The sequence below is a fragment of the Gorilla gorilla genome, chromosome 23 (assembly GCF_029281585.2).
Source record: "Gorilla gorilla gorilla isolate KB3781 chromosome 23, NHGRI_mGorGor1-v2.1_pri, whole genome shotgun sequence".
Lineage (NCBI taxonomy): Eukaryota > Metazoa > Chordata > Mammalia > Primates > Hominidae > Gorilla > Gorilla gorilla.
The window spans coordinates 21,589,136-21,615,080 of NC_086018.1; the positions used below are offsets into that span (position 1 = coordinate 21,589,136).

Genomic DNA, 25,945 nt, shown 5'->3' on the forward strand with positions numbered 1-25,945 from the left:
AGGACATAGCCCATGCTCAGTTGCATTACCAAAGAGGTTCTTTGCAGCCTGACCCCATAGTTCTCCCACCTCACCTCCTGCTTTTCCCTCCCAGGCTCCTTTTGTTAAGACTGCCCCAAGTCCCTTGCAGTTTCCAGGCGTGGTACCATTGTCTGGCATCCTGTCTTCTCACCCTGGCTCCCACTACGCTCTAAACTCTCATGCCATCTTCCCACCTCTCCACCTGTCCCGCCATTGCCCCTTCTTTGCCAGGTGTCCTCCCACAGACACACTTCTGAGGTGCCCCAAGAATACCTGCCCCTCCTGCCCAGACTGTCCTGATGCCTGCCAGCAGGGCCACACCTCAGAGCTGCTCACTTACGAACTTATCTGTTTCTCAGGTCACCTCTCTGTTGCTTTCTGAGCTCTAGCTGCCCTTCCCCACAGCCCTCCAGCCCAGCCAACTCCTTTTGCCCTCTGGTCTTTCTTGGCCCTGGAACACACCTGTAGGGGTTGATTAGTAGTGATTTATCTTGGCGTCTGTCCCCTGTGAGCCTGTCCCTCTCCTGAAGGAACTACCTGTTGGCAGAGATAGGAACTGAGGGAACATCTGTCATGAGGCAGCTAACCTTGAGGGAGACAGATAAGAAGCACATGAAACAGATAAATTCATGAGTAGCTCTGAGGTGTAACCCTGCTGGGAAGCACCAGGACAGTCTGGGCAGGAGGGCAGGTGAGGTTGGGTCGCCTCAGAAGTGTGTCTGTGGGAGGACATGTAGGGCCTCCAAGCCCCTGCCCTTTCTGTATTTTTGGGTCGTGATACACTTTGGTGAGCTTCACTTTTCCGATGACTTTTTGTTGGCATGGGCAGTATAGGATAGTTACATTCTTTTAAGATTTTCTAATAATAATTGAGAGAAAGATTTTATTTTTCTGTGGCTTTTCAGATATTATTGTGATACTGTTAATACATATGAAAACTCTTTCTCTGCCCAGTTTTGAATTGTCAAAGGAACAAAGAATATTAGTCATTTCTAGTGTATGTGGGTATTAAGAAGGCTATTTACTGCCCTACCCAGTCCAGACTGAAGTGGTTATTTTATTTATAGGAAGAAAAATACACATTAAAAGATATTAACCTAAATGCGTTTTTGTGTGTAAAATTTCAGCCTCGGTTTTAGTTTGTAACATGATAATTTCTCCCTGTCTCACATGCTTTTAGTGACATGTCGATTCACGATGTTTCGGTGAGTGCAGCTGAGACACAGGCGATTGTAGATGAGGCCTTGGGGCTGCGAAAAAAGAGGCAAGCACTGATTGTGCGGGAGAAGGAGCCGGACCTGAAGCTTGTGCAGCCCATTCCTTTCTTCACGTAGGTTGTCTAGCGTCTCTGGGAGTGCTGGGTCGGCCAGGAGGCCCTGGTGTGGGATGCTGCCCTGCACAGGAGGGAGAGACCTTGAGGCTTGGTCCTGGGTTGGTGGTATGAATGGGGGCTGGGTGCACAGTGGCCAAATGGTTGGAGGTGCATGCTTACTTGATTACTAAGAAGCAGGTCAGCTCTCTCTCAAGTACCTCCAGTCCCAGTCCCTTTTTGCTGTTGCTGTTCTTGACCCCAGCCACCTGCCACATTCCTGTAAGGCCCTTCTCAGCCTGCCCTATCTAGAGGGCGAATGGAAACTAACATTTGCCAAGCACTTGCCAGGAGGAAACTGATGTTCAGAGTACTTAAATGGGGAGCCCAGAGACAGTCCCAGGTCTGGGCTTCTCCGCTCTCAAGTCCATGTTTTCTCTCTAGGGCCACGTGGGGAGCCCTGCGAGATGGGCCTCAATATAGTCCTTGCCAGCCCCATGATGTGAGAGTCTCTCTCTCTCCAGGAAGGGCAAATTGGTATTGGCGGTTCCCTGGAGTTGGGATAGTTTAGTCCCTTAGCGAGCTCTGGAATTCAATTTCTGTATTTAAAATTCTGACATTGAACCTTTTAGTTTAGCATGACTTAGCAGTAGCATTCCATTTCTACTCCCCACCCCCTACCTCCACCCCTGTCTGCCTACTCTGAGGGAGCTCTGGCCTGGATCAGACTGACCTGACCTGGGTCCAGTCCTGGCACTCCTAATGCTGTGAATTGAATGACTCTGGGGACATTAGGAGCCACTCCCTAGCAACGGGGAGAGCAACATCTCTCTCGTAGGGTTGTCATGATAATGATAAAACATGTAGGGCTAGCACAGAGGCAGCACATAGCACCCACTCAGGAAGGGCTGGCTCTGATCCGTATTATTATGACTGGCTGTGAGTTTCAGCATGTAGAATTTCCCAGAAATATTTCCATACCCAAGCACCGAGATGGCCAGAAAGAAAGGGCTGTTCTTCGGGCTGCTCTAGGACTCCTGTCTGGTGCCCTTTCTTGTATTTTGTCAGCTGGATTAGAGTCCTTCTCTCATCTGAGTGTGTGCTCCCCAACTACAGAGGGTTGGGGTTTTGGAAGGGCCCTGGGGTGCCTCCCTGTTACAGTGAAGGAGGAAAAGGCCTGAGAACACTAGAAGGGATTGTGGTGATGTGACTGGAGAACAGAGGGCTGGGAACTGGCACTGTGGCCACCCTCCATGGTGTAGGGGGAGGGCTAAGTAGAAGCAGGAGGGAGAAGTAGAAGCAGGAGGGAGTTAGGCTCAGTAGTTAAATTTGGGATTTGGTCATTAAAGGAAGAGTGTAGATTCCCTCTCTGGTAGCAGAGGACATGATGCTTTTATAGTAATCTCCATCTATTCCAGGAGTCAGCAAAACTTTTCCTTTAAAGAGCCAGAGAGTAAACATACTAGCCTTTGTGGGCCATGTACAATTTATGTTGTATATTTTCTTCTTTTTCTTTCTTTTTTTTTTTTTTAAACAATGCTTTAAAAATGTGTAAACTAGCCGGGCATGGTGGCTAACGCCTGTAATCCCAGTACTTTGGGAGGCTGAGGCAGGAGGATCACTTGAGTCAAGAGTTCAAGACCAGCCTGGGCAGCATAGTGAGACCTCATATCTACAAAAAATAAACAAAATTAGCCAGATATGGTGGCACACACTTGTAGTTCCAGCTACTTGGGAGGCTGAGGGGGAGGATTGCTAGAGCCTGGGAAGTCAAGGCTGCCGTGAGCTGTGATGGCACCACTGCACTCCAGCCTGGGTGACAGAGCAAGACTCCCATCTCAAAAAAAAAAAAAAAAAAATTAAAAAATAAAATGTGCTGCAGGGCACAGTTTATCACCCCTGGTTTCCTCAGTGCCTAGTAGGCATGAGCAAGAGCAAGGCACGAGTAAGGGAAATGGTGTATTTAAGGAATTTGACACAACCCAGCCAGTAAGCAAATTCTTCCTTTCTAAATGTAACACTAACTGAAGGCAGGAAAAAGATAGAAGAAATTCCTTCTAGCCCTGGGAGCCTCCATCATTTAGATTCTGGGTTTTGAAGCACTGTCCTTTTTTTTCTTTTTTCTTTTTTTTTTTTTTTTTTTTTTTGAGACAGAGTCTCGCTCTGTTGCCCAGGCTGAAGTGCAGTGGCACGATCTCGGCTCACTGCAAGCTCTGCCTCCCAGGTTCACACCATTCTTCTGCCTCAGACTCCCAAGTAGCTGAGACTACAGGTGCCCACCACCATGCCCGGCTAATTATTTTATTTTTAGTAGAGACGGGGTTTCACCATGTTAGCCAGGATGGTCTCGATCTCCTGACCTTGTGATCTGCCCGCCTCGGCCTCCCAAAGTACTGGGATTACAGGCGTGAGCCACCGCACCCGGCCAGCACTGTCCTTTTTTTCTTGAGACAGGGTTTCACTCTGTTGCCCAGGCTGGAGTGCAGTGGTGCGATCTTGGCTCACTGCAACCTCCACCTCCCAGGTTCAAGCGATTCTCCTGCCTCAGCCTCCCAAGTAATCAGAATTACAGACATGTGCCACCACCCCCGGCTAATTTTTGGTATTTCTAGTAGAAACAGGGTTTCACCATGTTGGTCAGGCAGGTCTCGAACTCCTGACCTTAGGTGATCTACCCGCCTCGGCCTCTCAAAGCGTTGGGAGTACAGGCATGAGTCACCGTGCCCAGCCTGAAGCACTGTTCTTTTATTCCTTTCTCAACACTTCCTGGATGCTGGCTCTGTGCAGGGGACTGTGCTCTGTGCTAGGGGTGCAGTGTGGCAGGGCCTGGTCCCTTGCTACAAGTGATACCAGGGGTAGTCAGTCACCCAGAGAAAGCAGCACATGCCTCAAGCTGATGGGGGCTGTGAGGAGAGAAGCGCAGTGCTGGAAGGCCTCTGAACAAGGTTCCTGCTGCTCTAGGGGTTGGGGAAGGCTGGGTGGTGGAGCTGGGGTCTGACTGAGGCACAGGCATTGGCTAGGCAGAGGGCTATGCTGTGGGAGGGGACGTTGCATCTGGGCAGAAGGAAGCCAGCCGAAAGGCCCAGTGGGATGTGAGAGTGTGATTTTGTTTAAGGAACTGAAAGAGAGCTAATGTAGCAGGATTGCAGGGGGTGGTGTGAGAGGAGGCTGTGCAGCACCATGAGGCCAGGCTGAGCAGTTGGTCTTTAGCCTGAGGCATTAGAAGCAATTAAGGGATGGATAAATGGATACATTGTAGCATACCACGCAGCATAGTAGACAACACACAACCTTGAACCCAACACAGAACACACAACACGGAATGTGAAATACAAAACAATAGCCAGTACACAATATAACACACCACACCATACCACAACGAAACACACAACAGTCTCCTGTTGCCATCCAGCAGGCTGCAGCCCGTTTGGTAATCCACTGAGATGCTGCTCCCAATAGGCCCTGCCCATGGTCCAAGTTCTTATAGACCATGTCCCTGTTGGCAATCCCCCACAGGCTCTCCGCATAAAACAGATTCGTGGCAGCAGGGGAGTTCCACAAGTGTTTTAAAGACTTGACCTTCCTGAGGAGGAGTTTTTGAAGTGAGTCAATGGATTTCATACATGCCTAGTTGAGTCTGAAAGTGCCTCAGGCCAAGATGCTTATGGGGCTTCTGCTGCAGTGAGGGGCAGGTGGATGCCAGGTCCCTGGTCCAGCTTTGGCTGCTGCATCTTCAGTTCAGCTGTGTTAGAATCAAGATTTCATCAGTTATGCCAGTGATGAAACCTTGATCACCTCCCCCACCCCCATGGACATGGCAGCTCCAGGAGCAGCTCTGCCGCCTCTGTGCAGGCAGGCCATTTTCCACTATGCTTGGAGTATTCCTCTGACAGGGTGGTGATCAGGTGTTGTGGCCCTCTCCCTTTAGCTGGAAGTGCCTCGGAGAGAGCTTGCTGGCCATGTACAATCATCTCACCACCTGTGAGCCCCCACGTCCCAGCCTTGGCAAGAGGATTGATTTGTCGGACTACCAGGACCCCAGCCAGCCTCTTGAGTCCTCCATGGTGGTGACGCCAGTTAACGTGATACAGCCAAGCACTGTCAGCACCAACCCAGCTGTGGCTGTCGCCGAGCCTGTGGTCTCCTACACCTCTGTGGCTACAACCAGCTTCCCACTGCACAGTCCTGGTCTGTTGGAGACAGGCGCTCCTGTGGGTAAGCAGGCCCCCTGAATTTGGCTTCTGGGGAGACCCCGTTCACTGAGCCCAGCAGGAATGAGACTGTTGGGGAGCCCTGCCTCCCTAGAGAGAAGGGTCATGCTGACGCTCATGACTCAAGTGGAAGTGGGAGCCCCCAGCCCTAGAGGAGCCTCTCAGCCTGCTCACAGTGCTACTGCCCGTCAGGGCCATTTCAGCTCTGAAGCCCCTGCAGCTAGGAGGACGGGGGATCAGGGATGCAGCTCCTGCTCCTTGACAGTTCCCCCAGGACCATTTAGTGCCTGGCAGCCACATTCTGGCATGAAGGTCGCTCTTAACCACTTGTAATGTGGAAGCTGGCAGAGGTCCCCTCTTCTGGTCCTGCTCTCTTGCTGACTGTGTACATCCTGAGTTCTTTGATCTTAGAAAACAGTCAGCAAAGTCACCAACCACCATATGTTTTATTGATTTTTATTATTGCTAGAGTTGTCAAAAATTTTTGACAAAAGCTCCCGAGCCTTTTCTTGATTTCTGTGTCACTGAAAAAAAGAAAATCTGGCAGATATAGAAGTTTCTGAATAAACATGTACATGGTTGTCTCTTTTTTACTTAATCATACATGACATTCTTCTATTGTCCATATAGTTCACACTGTTCTTTTGCTCTTATCATATTGCTGAGTGCTCAGAGGGTACTGGGTAGGGTCATAGCCACTCACTCTGTCCGTTCTGGGTAACAGAGTGAGACTCCGAAGTTCAGCCGACCAGTGAGGGAATGGGAGGGTAAGGGTGTTGCTTGCTTTGTAGCTGTGGAAAGTAATCTTGAAATCTGGCTTGTGGGTCCTGTGAAGTCAAGAAAGGTGTGAGAGTTAAGGGGTTTCAAATTAATTTTACTCAGGATTCTTTGTTGCTGAAGAAGAGATGGAAGATTTTTTGAATGTCAAAGAGTTTAATGCTAGTAGATTTATAAAAGAGGGAGATTGATGTGTCTGTGTGGTGCATTTTTTTCACCCCTGCCACCGTGTAAGATTTTAATTTGCATTCTTTGTGAAGGTGATATTTCTGGGGGAGATAAATCCAAGAAAGGGGTAAAACGGAAGAAGATTTCAGAAGAGAGTGGAGAAACAGCAAAGCGGCGGTCTGCCCGTGTCCGAAACACCAAGTGCAAAAAAGAAGAGAAAGTAGACTTCCAGGAGCTTCTGATGAAGTTCTTGCCGTCCAGGTACTGTGTATTTTTTCTGATTGTCAGAAACAAACCCACAAAGCTCCAGCATACACCATCAATAACATTTCTCATTCCATTGCCACCCTCTTCTCTGGTCTCCTCCTCTGTGTTCCCATAACATCTGTGCAGATGTCTGAAGCACAAATCTCACTGGAGTAGGATCTTGGATTTTTCTCGCCTCTCCCCACCTCTGAAATTCCTGAAGGCGGGAGCTGTGACTTGTTCATCTTTTGAGAGCTAGAAGCAACATACTCATGTCCCTGTGTATTTACAAGACATCTATTTGTTGCTGGGAGGCAGAGGGGTGCTGTGCCTTGGGTGCAGATGCCCTGAAAACCCCATGGAAGGGAGCTTCCCTCCTGCTTTTAGGGAGTCCATGTCTACTTGATTTGCTCCAGGCTCAGCAGGATTCCCTTGCATTCTGAGAAGGTAGAGGAGGAGCTTGTGAAGTATTCCTGGGTTTCACTCATTCTTAGTGCTTCTCAGGAGCCTAGGGGACAAGCAGGTACCAGGCTCCCCAGAGCTGGGAGGGACTTGGTCCCCAGTGCTTCTTAGATTTTCACCAGTCCTTCTGCCTTTTTTTTTTTTTTTTTTTTTTTGAGACTGTCTTGCTCTTTCGCCCAGGCTGGAGTGCAGTGGCGCTATCTGGGCTTACTGCAGGCTCCACCTCCCAGGTTCATGCCATTCTCCTGCCTCAGCCTCACGCATAGCTGGGACTACAGGTGCCTGCCACCGCGCCTGGCTAATTTTTTGTATTTTTGGTAGAGATGGGGTTTCACCTTTTTAGCCAGGATGGTCTTGATCTCCTGACCTCGTGATCTGCCCGCCTCAACCTCCCAAAGTGCTGGGATTATAGGCGTGAGCCACGGCGCCCGGCCAGTCCTTCTGCTTTTTGTCCTTGCCCGCTCACCTCCTTCAGAGGCTTTAGGATCCTCAATTTCTGAGCCTTCCTGGAGTTTATGGTGCCAGTGGGTTGGTTTCTTAATACTCCGCTTCCTCCTCCCTTAGCTGAGTGGAGAGGCCTCTCTCGGCAGACACCATTCTTCATTTGCACTGGGCCATCTGCCTTCTAACAGTTGGCTGGTACATTTTTTGTCTGCTGGGGCATCCTCGCCTATCTTCTGTCTTTGTGAGTTTATACCTTTTTTACTCCTTCGTTGTTACTGGAATGGAGTTTGGGAGCTAACCATGTGTGTTCGATAAGCCATCTTTAAACAGGAGGTAAACTATCTGTAGTTCTTTCCCATGACAGTTTTTTTCAGTGGTAACAACATCAAAGTGGTGAAGGAGAAGCCAGAAGCTTTAGGTGGATTGTAAATTTATTTTACAGCAAGATTCCTAATTTTCTTAATTTGTTATCTTTCTGAGGTGAAGGTGAAATGCTTAGAAATAATGATTGTTCTCAGTACTTGATGCAGAACCAAAGTGGGGCTGCAGTGCCTTCTGATGAATTTTTCTTAAGGGGTAATACCAGAAGAAAGTTTCTCTTTGGAAGAGCTGCAGGATTGTTCTTTGGTTGATGGTGCCAAGAGATTTGAGTGACCCTATATTCCCCTTAGCCCTGCTTTTTACTCCAAGGTCTTGTTCCCTAGTCCCATTTACCTGGAATGGTTTCGACTTCCTTTTTAATCTTTATTTTAGTTGTTGGTTTCATTTGTGGTTTAGTGTCTGCTCCTTTGTTGTTTATTTTTGTTAGAGATGGGGTCTTGCCCTGTTGCCTAGGCTGGAGTACAGTGGCACAATCATAGCTCACTGTGGCCTTGAACTCCTGGACTCAAGGGATCCTCCTGAATACCTAGGACTACAGGTGCACACCACTATGCCCAGCTAATTTTATTTGTTGTTTTTTGTAGAGATGAGGTCTTGCTATATTGCCGAGGCTGATCTTGAACTCCTGGCCTCAAGCCGTCCTTCTGCCTCCACATCCCAAAATGTTGAGATTACAAGCTTGAGCAACCACACTTAACTTAGTTTCTGCTTCTTTGAATGGTCAAGGCAAGAGCAACATGGTAGCTCGCCTGATGGAGTCACCCTGGGAGTGTGTGCAATACGTGAATGAAGACATTCACAAATGCCCTGAGTGTTTACGCTGCAGGGGTTCTGGGTTGAGGGAACACCACAAGGTTGGCTGAAATGGGTCCTTGGGAGGAGTGCCTACCAGGAGAGGCATCCCCAGTCCCGAGACTGGGCCCACCCACAGCTTTGTGAGGAGCCATGGAAGGACCAAGTTCAGATGGGCTTGATGTATCCCCCAAACTCCCACCTATCTATCCACTTTCCACCTTACTTGTTGGGCTCCCATGAGGTCCTAGAACACACCAGGTGCTCTTCTGGCCTGTGCCTTTGTACCTGTTCTTGTCCTGCATCTTTGTATTGCAAGCCCTTCTCCTCCTCCAGTGTCAGCATGAACATTATCACCTCTCAAAGGCTTTCTCTGACCCTGCTCTCTAAAGCAGGGCCCTTTTGACCCATAGTCTCAAGCACTCTGTTGTGAGGTGGTCCTTATTTGGGTTAGTTTGTGTACCTGCTTATTGGCTGTGTCTCTCTAGAGGGTAAGCTTACTGCAGGCAGGATCTGCCACATTTAGGGCTGCTGTATTTGGTGCCTAGCACAGTGCCTGGCACATAGCTGGTGCTCGGTAATCATCTGTTGATGAGATGAATGACCGAGACAGGATACAGACCAAATGCTGGCTCATGAGGCCCTGGAGAGAGGCAGAGCCTCCTGGAGGCCTGGGTTCTGGACCCCACCACCCACTTATTTTAGCTGCCTTCTTCCTGACTCAGATTTAGTTTCTCTAACAGGAAGAGTTCAGATGCTTGTGTCAGAACGTGTGTTGTGACTTTGTGATTTTGGCATGTTACATGCAGGTTAAGAAAGCTGGACCCTGAGGAGGAAGATGATTCCTTTAATAACTATGAAGTCCAGTCAGAAGCCAAACTGGAAAGCTTCCCAAGCATTGGGCCTCAAAGACTGTCATTTGACTCAGCCACATTCATGGAATCTGGTAGGAATCGAGCAGTGTGACCATTCACTTTGGGAATTCTTCTTCCCACTATCCTATAACCTGCTTATGTTTTGTTCTGGGAGAATGGTTCTGGGGTGTTTTTTAGTGTGGCCAAGAGTCTGCCTGGATTAGTCTTGGACCTAAGCCCTGTGGTCAGCTTGGAGGTCTTCTGAAATGTCCAGGCTCATACTTGCTATGCTTTCTTATGGCCAAATTCAGAGACTTCGCTTTGCAAATTGAATATATATAAGCACACCTGTTGAGTGTGTATCAGTGTATAACTGATGAGTGAGATTAGTGCACATGGCAGCACTTGGAGGTCTGCCCTTTTGATGTCCACCTTAGATATGGAGATTCAGAGAGGCTCAGTCATAGCTGCTGAGGGTTGGAGGCAGGCATCGAACCCAGTAGCCTGATCTCAGCCCCACAATGTGGTATCATGTCCACCTGGATCAGATGGTGGAGGGAGGGAACAGTCTTTACTGTCCCAAAGTAAATAGGAGACCCTGGCATGGAAGGTCCTCTTTATTCAAGTCAGGTTGTTCTTGCTCCCCGGGCAGAAAAGCAGGACGTGCATGAGTTCCTGCTGGAGAACCTAACCAACGGGGGCATCCTGGAGCTGATGATGCGCTACCTGAAAGCCATGGGCCACAAGTTCTTGCTAAGGTGGCCTCCAGGCTTGGCGGAGGTCGTGCTCAGCGTCTACCACAGCTGGAGGAGGCACAGCACCAGCCTGCCCAACCCGCTGCTGAGGGACTGCAGCAACAAGCACATCAAGGTTAGGGGGAGCCTCTCAAGGGCTGGTATTGAACTGGGACCAGGGCATGGGGACAGGGATCTTGCATGGGTGTGGGGCTGCTGTTGTGTTTGGCTACATCTACTTGTGGGCCTGGAACCTGGGCTTTTTGTGGGTGTTGAAGCAGGAAGTCACTGAACCTAGTTTGTGCCTAGAAAGCTCCCTGATGGCTGAGTGGAGGATACACTTAGGGGTGAGAGTGGGCTCAGGGGGCTGTCAGGAGGCTGCTGCCATGCCAGGGGAGCAGTGGCTGAGATCCAGTGGTAATAGTGGGGTGCTGGATTGTGGCTGCAGAGCTGATAGGATGAACTAGACATGGGATGTGTGAGGGAATGAGAGTCATGGGGAGGGCTTCTCGGGTTGTTTACTGAGTCACAGGAAGCCTTGCCAGGAGAAGCTGGAGGAAAGGGAAACATTTGGTTTGTTTGAGGTGGCAAGGACTGTGACTGAGGCTTTTGTTGTTGTTTGAGACAGGGTCTTGCTCTGTTGCGTAGGCTGGAGTGCAGTGGTGCAGTCACAGCTCACTGCAGCTTCAACCTCCTGGGCTCGGGTAATCCTCCCACCTCAGCCTCCAAAGTAGCTGGAACCACAGCCGTACACCACCACACCCGGTTATAGTCCCAGCTACTCAGGAGGCTGAGGCAGGAGAATGGTGTGAACCCAGGAGGCGGAGCTTGCAGTGAGCCGAGATGGCGCCACTGCACTCCAGCCTAGGCGACAAGGCGAGACTCTTTCTCAAAAAAAAAAAAAAATTGTTTTGTTTTGTAGAGATGGGGGTCTCACTATGTTATGATGTTAGGATGTGGTCTTGCCATGTTGCCATGTTGCCCAGACTGGTCTGGAACTCCTGGGCTCAAGTGATCCTGATGCCTTGGCATCCCAAAGCACTGGGATTACAGGCAGGAGCCACCATGCCTGGCCTATGACTATTTTTAACAGATGATAAAACAGCAGAAGCTAAATAGCGTGCTTAGAGAAGCTTTGGGGGCCACCAGCAGTAGGTGGCTGAGCCTCACTGAGCCTTGTCTTCCTGCTGCATTCCACACCCCAGCCTCCTCCACTTGGTGCCTCCTGGAGCTCAAGGGAACACAAGGTGCTCTGGCCCCTTACTCCTGTTGGAGGTGGGACACTGAATGCTGAAGCAGGAGCACCAGGAACATTCAGGGATGCCTGGTGGTCTTTCTGACTTGAGAGCACAGGAGGTAGAGGAGCTTGTAGGTCAGTCATCCCTTGGTGGGCACCCTCCACTGAGTTACCTTGGGACAACCTCCTGGCAGCTTCTGCCCACCAGGCCATGCTCCCCTGGGGCAGTTGTGAAACAGCAGGAGGAACCAGGGCTTTGATCCCCAGGCAAAGCAGGCTGATGATCACCTTCCAGCTGTGCCCACTGGGCAAGTGCCTTCTCATCACTGCGCCTCAGCTTCCTCAAGTGCCCTGGGAATGGTATACCAGCTGCCCAGAACTTATAAGGGTTGAGTTCTATAATTTGGATGCAGTGTCCGGCCCAGCACTTGGCAGGTGACAGGGCTGCCTCTTCAACAGGACAAGAACTCTGAAGACAGGTCTCCTGGCCTCTCCCAAGTCTTGTCCCAACTTACATCCATGTGGCTCTTTTTATGTTCTGGTGAGTAGCCACTGATTATCACTTATGAAATGGCAAGTGGATAGAAAGAATTATATTTTTATCAAAAAGTATAGTTTTGTTTCCTTCCACAGCCCCCTACCCCCCACACTGTGAAGAGGCTTTGTGATACTGTTCTTGACCTTCCTGTGTCTGTCCTGCAGGACATGATGCTGATGTCTCTCTCCTGCATGGAACTCCAGCTGGACCAGTGGCTGCTGACCAAAGGCAGAAGCTCTGCAGGTAGGAGGCATTATGGGTTCTGTGGCCAGGCTAATATCTGAACCCCCAGCAGCTGGGAGAAAGGTGAGGCGGGGAGACTGAGTCATGGAATTTAGCCTTATATCTACAGTAGGCACATTTTTTGGGTTGGCTTGTCAGGGTCCCAGGGAAATCTGGATACTCAAGAAGTGGTTAGCAGTAGCTGAGCCCCCAGAGGGAGCCACCTCCTTGCTTTTGCTGTTACACAAGATTGAAGGAAGTGGGATCTCAGTTTTGGTGTGACTGTTCAATGCAGTGCTTTATGTATTATGTAGCTTCAGTAATTTTTCTGGTGATATGGATTTTTTTTTTTTTTTTTTGGTAAGACAGGGTCTTGCTCTGTCACCCAGGCTGGAGTGCAGTGGCATGATCTTGGCTCACTGCAACCTCTGCCTCCCAGGCTCAAGTGATTCTCCCACATCAGCCTCCCGAGGAGCTGGGACTACAGGCGTGTGCCACCATGCCTGGCTAATTTTTGTATTTTTTGGCAGAGATGGGGTTTCACCATGTTAGCCAGGCTGGTCTTGAATTCCTGACCTCTAGTAATCCGCCCACCTCAGCCTCCCAAAGTGCTGGGATTACAGGCATGAGCCACTGGGCCCAGCTTCATTCTGTCTTTTAAACCACCACCTGGTGGAATGTAGATATACTCAATGCTGTCTGTAAAATTGCTTCCCCTTGCCCTTGCCCCTGACTCTCGGCAGGGGGCGGGGTCGCTGCATATCTTTGTCTTAACTGGTCCAACCTCTCTGATGCCTGCCACTCAGGGAGCTGTAGGGCTCTGAGGGGCTTAGGGTGCCCCTGGAGATAGGGTGGGTGTGGTTAGGGCCGAGTGCAACTTCTGAGAAGCAGAAGGGCATTAGGATGCTACACATGAAGTTGACTCGTTGGCCTGATGGTTTTTAGTGTCTCCTCGGAACTGCCCTGCTGGTATGGTGAGTGGCAGATTTGGACCTGACTTCCCAGGGACCCACTGCCTTGGTGACCTCCTACAGCTGTCATTTGCCTCGTCCCAGCGTGACCTGTTCGAGGATGGTTGGCTGGAGTTTGTGGTCCGTGTTTACTGGCTGAAGGCTCGCTTCCTGGCGCTGCAGGTTAGTTCCATGGTCAGCTGCTTGGGGAGCATGCCCTGACACCCAGCAGGGTGGGCAGAAAACTGACCATGTTGAGGATGTGTGTGTGTGTGTGTGTGTGTGTGTGTGTATGCGTGTGTACATGCATAGTACCTGCCTGGGCACTGGGCTTGGCATGAGAAAGTGTGACACAGTGGGGAATTCTCAGCATCTCAGACTTCCAAGCATGATACCGATCTGTAAAGCTCTTCAGCATAACCACAGAGCTCTGGAAGGCATTTGCTCTGCCTTTACCTCCCCCACTCAAGATTGCCTTGGCATCTTGACTCTTTGCTTATGTTTTCCTGAGAGAGCCCGAGCAAGTGAATAAACAGATACAGAGCTTTCTAGAAGGGAATTATTCACCTGTTTTATGAGAGTTCTGGGAAAGCTTCCCTTCAGAGCCTGGTCTGGAAGGCCAGGATGGATTGGCTGTTACTTAGCACCTTACACATGGTGGTACTGGTACACTGTGGTAGAATGAGTCAAGAGGTTGCCAGGGCCCTGTCAGCAACCATTTAGTCTAAAGAAAGCAACACTGTTTGATGTGAAGAACATTAGTTCTGGAATTAGGACAGGCCTGGCTTCTAATTCTGGCTTTGCTCAAGTGTCCTCAGTGTTTTCATCTGCAACATGGGGTTTATGATATCTCCCCTCACAGAGTTGACGTGGACTGTTCATTTAGTCAACAAGTATTTATTGAGCCCAAGCTACATGCCAGGCCTTTCTTAGGGGGTACATTACAGTGTAATTGGTAAAAACCGCACCCTCATGGCCCCCACAGTCTAGTGAGATAAGCGGTGTAAAGCATCTGGCACATCATAGTCAGTCTTCTGCTTTGGTCCCCTGACCTGTTTTCCGTCTAACCAGGGAGACATGGAGCAGGCCCTGGAGAACTATGACATCTGCACAGAAATGCTCCAGAGTTCCACCGCCATCCAGGTGGAGGCAGGGGCTGAACGAAGAGACATTGTCATCCGGCTGCCCAACCTCCATAATGACTCTGTGGTTTCCCTGGAGGAGGTGAGTGAGAATTTTCATTTGTTTGTTTGTTTGTTTCCTGAGATGGAGTTTCACTTTTGTCGCCTAGGCTGGAGAGTAATAGTGCAATCTCGGCTCACTGCAACCTCCACCTCTGGGGTTCAAGGGATTCTCCTGCTTCAGCCTCCTGAGTAGCTGGGATTACAGGTGCCCGCCACCATGCCTGGCTAATTTTTTGTATCTTTAGTAGAAACGGGGTTTCACCATGTTGGCCAGGCTGGTCTTGAACTCCTGACATCAGGTGATCCACCTGCCTTGGCCTCTCGCAGTGCTGGGATTACAGGTGTGAGCCACTGTGCCCAGCTGAAAGGTTTTAAATGGTATTTTTTAGTCAAAGATTTCTTGTGATTTGGCATAGTTAGTCCAGGGTTGACCTGTTTCTGAGGAACAAGAGAGCTTCCCATGTGCTGAGTGGGACCTCTGTTGGGAAGACAGGAGAGGCCTGGGAAAGGCTGCTCTAGTACACTGGGACACTGCAGATCTTTGGTGGAAAGCAGGTGTGGGAGCTCTCACCAGCACTATTTAGAAGCAGTCATTGCTCTGCTCTCCTGGCTATGTGTGGCAGCCACCCCAGTGGAACTGGAAGGAAATATCAGCTGGAGCAGACCAGTATTGGGCTGGCCATGGGGTTGAGTCAGCAGTGTGTGGCCTATATGCCAAGTTCCACCCAGGTGCCACTTTATTCATTGTGCAGCTCCAGACCCTGCTGTAGTTCTGCATCTGTGACATGTCCACACTGGCTGAAAGTGGCCTTCAGACTCTCCTAGAGTTATTTCAGGGACAAGTGCAGGTACAGGGCTGTCTACATGCCAGGGCTTCGTCAGGTCCTGCATGTAGCGTATGACAACCTCTGGTCCAGTCTTGCTGAGTCTCTGACAACCCGATGTTCTGCAGTTCTGCAAGACTGGTTCGCTGAACTGTGACCACAAGGCTGTCCAACTATCTTGGTGGATGCTTTCCTGGAACTCCTCTGCTTCTGAGTAGTTTTTGGTTTTTGATGTGCTTGTTTTTTAAAGAACTGGATGCCTAGCCATTAATAGAAATACTTTTAACACATACGTTTAGTGTAAACACTGATGTATGAAGGAGGAATCTAATTTTTTTTGGGCTGGAACATAGTCTAATTTTTATTCTCATCCAAGTCTGATAAAAACAAACACTGGCCAGATTCGATGGGGGAGGGGCTGAGGGGTTTACCCTCATACAGCATTGCCGGGCCTTTTTCAGATTGATAAGAACCTGAAGTCGCTGGAGCGGTGCCAGTCCCTGGAGGAGATTCAGCGGCTGTATGAAGCAGGCGACTACAAGGCTGTTGTGCATCTGCTCCGCCCCACTTTGTGCACCAGTGGGTTTGACCGGGCCAAACACCTGGAGTTTATGACTTCCATTCCTGAGAGGCCAGCCCAGCTGCTTCTGCTGCAGGTGTGTGCTGCCGGTGTCCCTCACACCCACTTGCACCTTCTCTCCTTGCTTGTTTGTGTTTATTCTCTGGAGCTTCTGCGGTAGTTCTTAAGAACGTATAGCTAGAAGAGAGTGGATGTCAAAACCACTAAGCCCCCAGGAAGATGTTAGTCAGAAGATATGGTCAAGACTAACGGAAAGTTAAAACCAAGGAGTGCAGGTTCTAGGGTTCTGCATGGCTCAGGGTGAACCCCACACTTGACTCAGAACTTCTGCATGGCAGAGGAGGAAGGAAGAATGGTCAGGTCATCATCTGTCCATCCACTTGTTTATTCATCCATCTTGTTTTGTATTGCTTTTTAAGGTAAATATAAAAGTGGCTAAAATATCTGTACAGTGGAAAGAATCAAGATAAAATAAAGACCAAGGTGTTGAAGAAAAATAACACTAGCCTTATGTTTGAAGCCTCGTGTGCCCTCCTGAATCCTTCTGTGCTTCTGTTCCTCAGGAGGTAAACTCTTACCAAGAGCCTGCCAGGGAACTGGCAGCTGCTGGGTGCTGGGCAGTTATTCAACCTCTCTGAGCTCAGTTCCTCATTTCTAGGATAGGGATGACCAACGTCCTTAGCTCAGAGTCCTGTTGTAGGGATTATACAAGGTAATGTGTGTTGGCACCATGCCTGGCACTAGCAGGTGCTGTGGAGGTACTGCTGTCATCGTTGCCACCATCCTCAGGAGGGTTGAGTTGGCACCGAGATAAACATGGAAGATAATACGCAAAATATGCTTAGTGGCATTGAGTCCTGGTCCCTTATGCTTCATCCTACTAATCACATTGTGTTTTTTATCTATGGGGTACTTCCCTTTCAATTTGGAAAGAGTCCAGTCTTCTCCCAGGCTTTTTGCACAGATTGCACGAAGCATTTTAATCATTAACATTGTTGAACTGGGAAATAGTTAAGAGGTGCGACTGTGGGAACAAATGGAAGCACCTCAGTCATGGGGAAAGGGGAAGAAAGAGTTGGTTTGGGGAAGCAGGAGGGAGAAGGGGGTGGAGGGAAGGAGGCTCCAGCTCCTGGCAGAGGAGGTCAGTCAGGCCCAAGCCAAGATCAGCGGATGAGATGTGTGTGACCTGTTACCTGGCAGGCTGCAAGGTGGCCCAGCATGGCTATGTGTGGGAGGGACAGCTAGCATACCAGGAAGGGTGCTGGGTGGGAGAAAGCGGAGAGAGGCCAGTGGTCTCTGCCTCCATAGGATGGCCTCAATGCTCAGATGTGGTCTTGCTCTTATTGTCTTCTAGAATAGCTGGATGTGGCAGCATACCCCATTGATGGGGGAGGAACTGCTGCTTGGGCAGGCGCTGAGCTGTGATAAGGGCTGTGCTTGAGGTCCGAGCCGAATGCTGTGGAAGCTCCTGCTTTTTGTGAATTAAGGTCTCCTGATTATTGCTCAGTTTCGTATTGAGAGTGTTTTCTTATTGATTTGGAGTGCTTTTTTTGTATATTAAAGATAATAACCTTTTTCTCAACAAATCTTGCAAATTTTTTTCCCAATTGTTTGCTTTTAAATTGCAGAGAAGTTCTGAATTTTTATGCTGTCAGATCTTTTGATGTTTTCATACATGTGTGATTTTGTTCATTGTTCACTGAGGTTTTTGTTCCTATGCTTAGACAGTCTTTCCAAGAGTGGAGAAATATTCATCCATTTATTCTACACACATAGCTTTAGCTTTTATGGGGTGCCTGGCACTGGGCCAAGAGGAAGGCTGCTCTGAGGGACCCCATGTTCTAGAGGGGAGGCAGACAAGAGACCCATCAACAGAGAGAGAAAAAGAGTATTTGCTTTTGTTTTATTCCCGCAGTGTTAATGTTTTATGTTTTGCATTTAACTTGTTTCATTTAGCTTTTCTCAAGTGGGGCATTGAACTTGCAGTCTTCTCCTGTGGGTGTATAGTGGCGCTTTCTTCCAGTGGGCAAGCTGCCTATTATGTTCTTCAGTCTAATTGGATAGTTTGTGTCTTGTTGAGTTGATTCTTAGTCCTTAATATTTTTGGTTGCTATATTGAGCAGAATCTTTTTGTTGTTCACTATCTTTTCCATGTATTCCTACGTTGCTGGCTTATAGGAACCCTATTGATTTTTTCGTGTTTGAGTCTGGGTGCTTCACTGAGTTCCCATTATTTCTTGTTTTCTGTCTGGCTTATTTTATTGTGTTTGGGTAGATGATTGTGTTGCCCCCAGTCGATGGTAATTTGGTCTCCTCATTCATTGGTGTTTATTCTACTTTTTTGCTCTGTCTGGCCTTGAGCTCCGGAGATTATGTCATATTTTAGAGCACCGTTAGCAGGTCCTTGTCTTGTCCCTGACTTTCACAATGACTCTGGTTGCATTTAGTAGTCTTTATCATGCTGGAAAATAATCCTCTGGCTCTCACATGTTGGGTGTTTTGACCAGGAGGCATCAGCTCAGGCTTTGGACTCCCACATCAGCACCCTGTAGGCACCCTCGCACCCCAGTGGCCTCCTGGTAAAGGCTGCTGGCTTTCTCTAATGAAACACGGGCCCCATTTTCCTGGCAATTAGGATTTGTAAATTGGGGGAGGTTTTGATCTGTGTTCAGATACTACACCACATTCCAAAGGCAGTTTCAGGTATTTCTGACCCCACACCTGTTGGTCTCACCTCAGAGAGTGGCAGCTGCACGTGTCAAGGTTGGGAGGAGCCGCTGCCAGGCCTGGGCTGTGGCGAGGTTAGAGCCCAATGGGTCACCGGGCAGCAGGTGCTTCCTGCAGGTATAACAAGCGTCCCACCAGATCTGTGAATTCACAGACAGGCTGTGTTTCCCCATGCACCAGCACAGTGATGGGAGATCCCAGGCATTTAAATGGGTTGTATTCTAGGCCAAAAAAAAAAAAAAAAAAAAAAGGAGCTTTGTGAAAAGCAGTGGTTTCCAAAGAGAAGCTTTTAAAATAGAAGTAACAGTTCAATGTGGTGTTCTGAGAGTTCTTCCATGTGCCAGGCACTGTGCTGAATGTAATATGCACATCAGCTCATTTAATGCCCACAGTGCCGCTGAGGGGATGATGTGGTGGCTGAGGCTCAAATGGCTTACACATTGGCCCCATCAGGGCACCTAGGGAGGAGGGGGCTGATACAGTGATGACTTTAGTATTGCCTGGCCAGTTGCCCCTGTTGTGGCCTTGGCTCAGGCCCTCCTCCGCTGAGATAGTCCCTCCCTGGTAGTCTGCCCCTTTGCTGCTGAACCCCCTCCAGAGCCCTGGCACTGGATGGGCACAGTGGCTCTGGGGAGAGCTGACAGGTGTTGGGGTCCCTGTCTCACCTTGGCTGGCTCTGCAGCCTCATTCCCAGCGTCCCCACTTTATAAATGGGGAAGTTGAGGTACAGAGGTGAAGCCTTTCTGAAAGCTCCCTGGCTGGTGACATTCTCTGCTGCCATTGCACACAGGCCACTGGACTGCCCTTCTAGGCACCTCCGGGCTGCATGGGGCCTGTGTTGTGCTGGGGCTCGTTCTTCCCTTTCTTTTGCTGCCCTTCATCTGTTTTCCTTCAGTTGTCTCTGCTCAGGCCTTGGGCCCAGATGTGCTGAGCTCACCATGCACTTCACCTGGCTTCTTGCTGTACTAGGACTCCTTGCTCTGGCTGAAGGACTATCGGCAGTGTTTTGAGTGTTCCGATGTGGCTCTGAACGAGGCTGTCCAGCAGATGGTGAACTCAAGTGAGGCTGCCGCCAAGGAGGAGTGGGTGGCCACAGTGACCCAACTGCTGATGGGCATCGAGCAGGCCCTCTCTGCGGACAGCAGTGGTAGCATCCTGAAGGTATCATCCTCCACCACTGGCCTCGTGCGGCTCACCAACAACCTCATCCAGGTAACCCCTGGCTCCTTCTCACCCTGCCGTGCCCCGGCAGGTATGTCTCTCTGACATCCTGCTTCTTCAGTAGTTCATAGCTTTCATTGCTAATTAGGCACCCAAAGGGGACATGATGGCTTCTTTGGCTGGAACTTTCGGGATCTGAGGAGGGGTTTGTGCGCAGGCTGCAAACCTTCCTGGGGCTGGTCGGATCTGGGGATTAGAGACTGTGTAGCACTTGGTGCCATGGGATTCTTCCAGACCATCCGTCCCAGAGGGGAAGAAATAACCTCACGGGGAGGCCCTGGTCTGCCTGCAGTGAGCCAGAGGCAGAATGGGAGCCAGAGCGCAGGCCGGGGTGGCTCCAGCATCCCACCGTACCCTGGCACTTCCAACTGAGGGGTAGTCACAGCACCCTGCATCATCCAGGAAGTCTTTAAGGCAGAGAATCTTCCTCTGAAGCACTCTGGGCTCTCTCCTCAATTCCTGCTCAGGCCATCAGCAAGTCCTGCCAAATCTATATCCTCACCCCTCCAGCCTTTGTTTCTCCCTCTGTCTTCATCTTTCTGCTGTGGTCCAGGCCACTGCTATTCTTGCTTGAGCTGTGGCAGCACTTGCCACAGTCTCCTCTGCCCGCTCCAGCCACTCTCCAGCCACAGAGGCACCTTTCCAAAACAGATATGAATGTGCTTCTCCCTCACTTAAAACCCTTCATGTTCCCTCCAGGTTGTGTGTCACCTAAGGTACACTGAGCCCCAGGCCTGTCTCTCCCCCTGGTCTTGTGCTCCTTTGGCTGCAGCCTTCCTGGGCTACCCCATGGGGTCCCTGCCTGCATGCCTGTCCTCTGCCCCCACTCCTTGCCCTCCCTGGGTGTTGGACACACCACAGCCACTCACTTGGAAACTTTCTTAATAAGGCTCTCAACTGTCTGCCCCACCCCTCCTCTGTGAGCCATTGTGGCTGCATCTGTTCTCATTGCAGTGCATTCTCTTTGCACTTGTGTAGCTTGTCCATGGCTCTCTTCTCTCTGGGCTCTCAGCTCCCCCATGCCCTGTTCACAGGACACAGCACATAGTAGGTACTGAGGGTATCAGTAACTGCATGTGGCATGAAGGAGAGTAGTGTGACTATCATTGGACACTATGGGTCTCTGTCCGATGACATGCTGAGGATCTGCTAGGTTACAGTGCCCACATCTGAGCAGTGGGGGTGGGCAGGCAGCACGTACCAGCTCCCCAAGAGGCCTCCTGCCTCCCTTCAGTCTGCCCTGAAGGCTTACCCTGCTGTGACACTTCTGCTGTCTCCCACCCCGCACTGTCAGGTCATTGACTGCAGCATGGCTGTGCAGGAGGAGGCCAAGGAGCCCCACGTCTCTTCAGTGCTACCCTGGATCATTCTACACCGGATCATCTGGCAGGAGGAAGACACCTTCCATTCTCTGTGCCACCAGCAGCAGCTCCAAAACCCAGCGGAGGAAGGTGCACAGGCAGTGGGTGCAGTGGGGATGAGCTCTGACTCCCATGTCCTTGCCTCTGTCCTCTGCCCTAGGGTCCTGGACCTTATCCAGATGTTGTGAGTGGGGCTCAGTCCTCTCAATCCAAGGATTTTGCATGCGCTTGGACAGAGGCAGAAGTGTCCTTGGTTTCTCCCTGAGGGAGCTTACTGTGCAGTGGGCACGGGAGGCCTGGGTGTGTGAGCATTGTATGTTTGGTGCAGATGGCAGCATGGAGGGAGTGACAAGAGGTGACTACTTATGACAAATGCTGACACTGCTCCAGGAGGCCTTGTATCCACTAGCTCCTTTAATCCCCATGACACCCGAAGGGATGGTAAGCCGAGGGCAGCATGGAGCGAGCACAGGTTCCACATCCCAACTGTCACTTCTTAGATGTGTGACCTTGGGCAAGTCATATAACTTCAGCCTCTATTTCCCCATACCCATATTGGGGATAATAGTATCTACCTCAGAAGGTTATTCTGAGGATGAAATGAAATAATAAAGCCATGAATCACCATGGTGGGTCAGTGCCTGGCTCATGGTGGGTGCTGAGTGATGAGAATCCAGGGAGGGCGAGCCCCAGACCCTTAATGGAGGTGGCAGTGGATCCATAGTCAGTGCAATGGTAGAAAATGTGCTGGATTGAAGAAACGACAGTACTACAGCTAAATGACACTTAAAGCAAAGATTGCCTGTAATCTTATCAGATAGATCTTTTTTTTTTTTCCATTTTTTGTTTTCTTGCATTTGCTGTCCAGACTTGGCCTAATGCACACCTAGTTTGTGTGCAGTTGTTAGAATAATATGTGTCTATTGATGCTTGTATTCAACTAGCTTAAAATTAAGTTTATTGAAGATTTTTCCTCAATAATTTGTAAAACAAGAGAAGTGGAAAGGAAAGAGTCATCCCTATTCCAACTGCTCAGAGAAAACCAGAGTTAACATGTGGTTTTTCTCCTTCCCTTCACATTCTCTCTATAATTTTATTCACTGCTCAGAAAGTTATCAGCTGCTCACGACATGTCAGGGCTCTGTGGCTAGGATACCTCTGGCCTTGACAGGTTTGTGGTAGTGGGAGACAGATCAACTATCTAACACCAGGATGGTGTGGTGGATGGAGAGGAGGGCACCTGATGCTGCCCATGGGTGTGGGTGTGGGTTGAGTTGAGCCCTGAAGGAAGAGCAGGGGCAGAGGAAGACATTGGGGAGGTGGAGTGGGGCCAGGGACTGAGCAAGCCTTAAGTCAGACAGGAGACCTGGGGCATGGGGATTGGATATGGGAAGAGGGGCCAGATTGCAAAAGGCTTTTATTTTCTGTTTTGTAAAGCTGTTGCTCCATTTTGCTCCATTGTTTTCATCATGCTGATGAGAAGTGCATGCACTATTGAACCATCCCCGCTGCTGAACCCTTAGTTTGGCTGCACTATTTCATTCTTACGGGTCATGCCGTGATGAACACCTCATGCATGCCTTTTTGCTTGTACGCAATTTTTTTTTAGGATAAATTTCTAGGAATGAATATCTTTAGAGCTCTTGATAATTATTACCTCTGGTACCACATTGTTCTCCAAAAGGATTTTAGTGGTGAAAAAAACCCTAAAGTTTATAACTATAAAAGTTTGTTATTTTTCTTAGAAAAATAACACGAAAAGGCTTCTGGACTGAAATTCTCCTTTTCCTCAAAATTAATTATGCAAACAGAAATTAGTTTTCAAAAAACTGCCAGCAAGTAAACGCGGATAGAGGAATAGTCAAATACCTTAAACTTTGAAAAGTACATCAAAGAAAGAGAGAGAGATTGGAAAGGAAAAAGAAAGGAAAGAAAAGAAAGAAAAAAGAAAGATTCTGGTGGAGTGGCAGTAGATGTGGCTCTGTCTTTGCATGTCCCTCAGCAGGAGAACTGATGGAAGATAGCAAGTTGACCAAATCCTGGGAAATATTATTAATATTCTCATTTGTGAAGAGTGGCATGAGGGGAAACCTCCTCCATCCCACCCTTGGCCTTGGCAGAGGCAGGAAGAGCCACAGGAGCCTGCCATCTTCCAGTGTGCAGACTGAGCTGAGGGAAGGGGCCCTGGGATAAAACACACTATGGTTGGGTGGTGAGGGGCCTGGTGAGGATATTATCACCCAGGAAAAATAATAACAGTTATCACATACTGAATTCTCTGGAAGCAGGTACTAAGACAGGGTTTATAAGGAAGGCGGAGGAAGCAGAATTGGGCTTTTGAGCTGACAAACAGAATGAAACAAAAAGGAAAATTGTAGAACTGAGGAAAACACTGCAAACTAAATCTCACCATTATAAAGTCATAAATGCAAACAGCATGGAGCAGAATGAATGTGACAAATTGGAACAATTGGTTGCACTTAAGAGCCGAAAGTAACAGGGCATGGTGGCTCACTCCTGTAATTCCCACACTTCAGGAGTTCGAGGCAGAAGGATTACGTGGGGCCAGGAGTTTGAAGCCAGCCCAGGCAACGTAGTAAGACCCTGTATCTACAAAAAGTAAAATAAAATAAAAAAAATTAGCCAGGTGTGGTGGTGGCACCTAGAGACCTAGCTACTTGGGAGGCTGAGAAAGGAGGATGACTTGAGCCCAGGAGTTGGAGGCTGCATTGAGCTATGACCATGCCACTGCACTCCAGCCTGGGCAAAAGTGAGACCTCATCTTAAAAAAAAGAAGAAAAAGTACAAAATAAATTTCATGAAAGAAAGGTATTACTAGTGGCTTCTGACGTGTTCTGTCCTGATCCACTCTAAAAATGCTAGTTATAAGTCGTTAATGGGTTATGGCCCAGAGTTTCAAAAATACTAAGGGACCTTTATAAACAAATAATACCTCTAGTGGTAAACAAATGTGTAACTGGAATTCAGTAGTTCTTTTTCCTCCTGTTTTACTCTTTTTCTTCTGTATTATTCAGGTAGACCTAAATCTAAGAACTTTTAAGGCCAGGCGCCGTGGCTCATGCCTGTAGTCTCAACACTTTGGGAGGCCGAGGCAGGCCAGGAGTTCGAGACTAGCTTGAGCAACATAGTGAGACCCTGTTTCTACAAAAAATTAAAAAATTAGCTGGGTGTGGTAGCTCGCGCCTGTAGTCCCAGCTACTCAGGAGACTGAGGCAGGAAGATTGTTTGAGTCCAGGAATTGGAGGCTGCAGTGAGCTATAATTGTGCCAACTGTACTCCAGCCTGGGCAACAGTTAGACTCTATCTCTTAAAAAAAAAATTTTTTTTTTTAAGTTAAGAAATGGCATGTGTAGTATGGGTTCCATTGTAATAAATTACTTTTCTCTCATTCAAAATGCATCAGATATGCACAGATGGATGCTGTGACTGAGGTTCACCAGATGTCAGCATTGGTTCTCTCTGGGCTGGTATTTTGATGGATAAAGTGTGCTCCTTTATATTTTCCTATATGGCTTGAATTGTGTTTTGATAAGCGTGTATTGCTTTAGTAAAGCCAGTCAAGTCACTACTTATTTAAAAAGGCAAAAAAAAAAAAAAAAAAAGGAAAGGAAAAGTCTGTAGTCATGTTGATAAAGACAGAAAAGCCCGAAAAGAGGAGACTGAGCCTCGCAGCCCCTGCAGGCACGCAGGTTCCCACACTAACTCTGTGTCTGTCGGCCTGGGCTTTCCCTAGGGATGTCGGAGGCGCCCATGCTCCCATCCTCCCTCATGCTGCTGAACACAGCCCACGAGTATTTGGGCAGAAGGTCCTGGTGCTGCAATTCAGATGGGGCTCTGCTGCGATTCTATGTAAGTGCTTCCCCCTGGGCTGCAGACTGCCAGTGCAGGGCAGGGCTGGGGTGGGAGGTGGAATGGGAAGGGGACAGATTCATGTTGGCACGCTGGGCTTGCTTGGCCTTCCCTCAGTGGGCCCACTGTGCGTCTTTGACTTACTGCATTACTCACTGTAGTTACCGAAGCTTGTCAGAAAGTCTGATAAGACTTTCTTGCCAGAAAGTTCCCTTGTGTACCTGAGGCTCAGGAAGCTCTGGAGCTCTTGAACAGCAGGTGGATTTAGATCCACTAGTCCTTACTGAGTTTCTTCCTAGTCAGGCACGGGGCTAGGCCTTGTAGTTGTAATTTCAGGAGTAATAACCACATGCACCACCACCGCCTTCTATTGAGTCCTGTTTACTAAGCATGACTCACAATGCCAAGTAGTAGTTGCTCATTCAATAGCTATTATTACATCCATTCAGTTACTAAATGATTAGTGAGAGCACATACACTTCCTTGCACTTGTCAGTTGTGATTGACTGGAAGTAGCTCCCTGGGTTTACTAGGGATAAGCAGCACGAACCCTGTCTCCAATCTCACTGTTGAGTAGGAGGCCAAGCAGCATGCAGACCAGTTACAGAGCACCTGGTGTTCTTCATATACCCAAGACAGGGACCTCAGACCCAGCCTATAATATTTATTCGTGAAGTTCTATTGGGATATAACCATGCCCATTCATTTACATATTAACTGTGGCTGCTTTTGCAGTAGAATGGCAGAGTGCAGTAGCTGTGATGGAGGTGTATGGCCAGGAAAGCCTAAAATACTTAGTATCTGGCCCTTTAAGAAAACGTTTGCCATCACC

At 49.0% G+C, this 25,945-nt stretch overlaps 1 protein-coding gene across 10 annotated transcripts in view; it reads left to right on the top strand.

Moving 5' to 3' along the window:
* The window catches only part of CABIN1 (calcineurin binding protein 1), a 165,068-nt gene that overhangs the window by 38,159 nt on the left and 100,964 nt on the right, over positions 1-25,945 (top strand). For all 10 annotated transcript variants that reach the window (XM_063704700.1, XM_004063169.5, XM_055375155.2 and 7 more), the window contains exons 8-19: positions 1,202-1,351; positions 5,259-5,545; positions 6,579-6,747; positions 9,621-9,757; positions 10,318-10,535; positions 12,339-12,417; positions 13,342-13,529; positions 14,418-14,570; positions 15,816-16,010; positions 19,631-19,873; positions 21,177-21,333; positions 24,998-25,113. In XM_063704700.1, the coding sequence (XP_063560770.1) occupies positions 1,202-1,351; positions 5,259-5,545; positions 6,579-6,747; positions 9,621-9,757; positions 10,318-10,535; positions 12,339-12,417; positions 13,342-13,529; positions 14,418-14,570; positions 15,816-16,010; positions 19,631-19,873; positions 21,177-21,333; positions 24,998-25,113 (2,092 nt within the window). The remainder of the gene's footprint in view (positions 1-1,201; positions 1,352-5,258; positions 5,546-6,578; positions 6,748-9,620; positions 9,758-10,317; positions 10,536-12,338; positions 12,418-13,341; positions 13,530-14,417; positions 14,571-15,815; positions 16,011-19,630; positions 19,874-21,176; positions 21,334-24,997; positions 25,114-25,945) is intronic.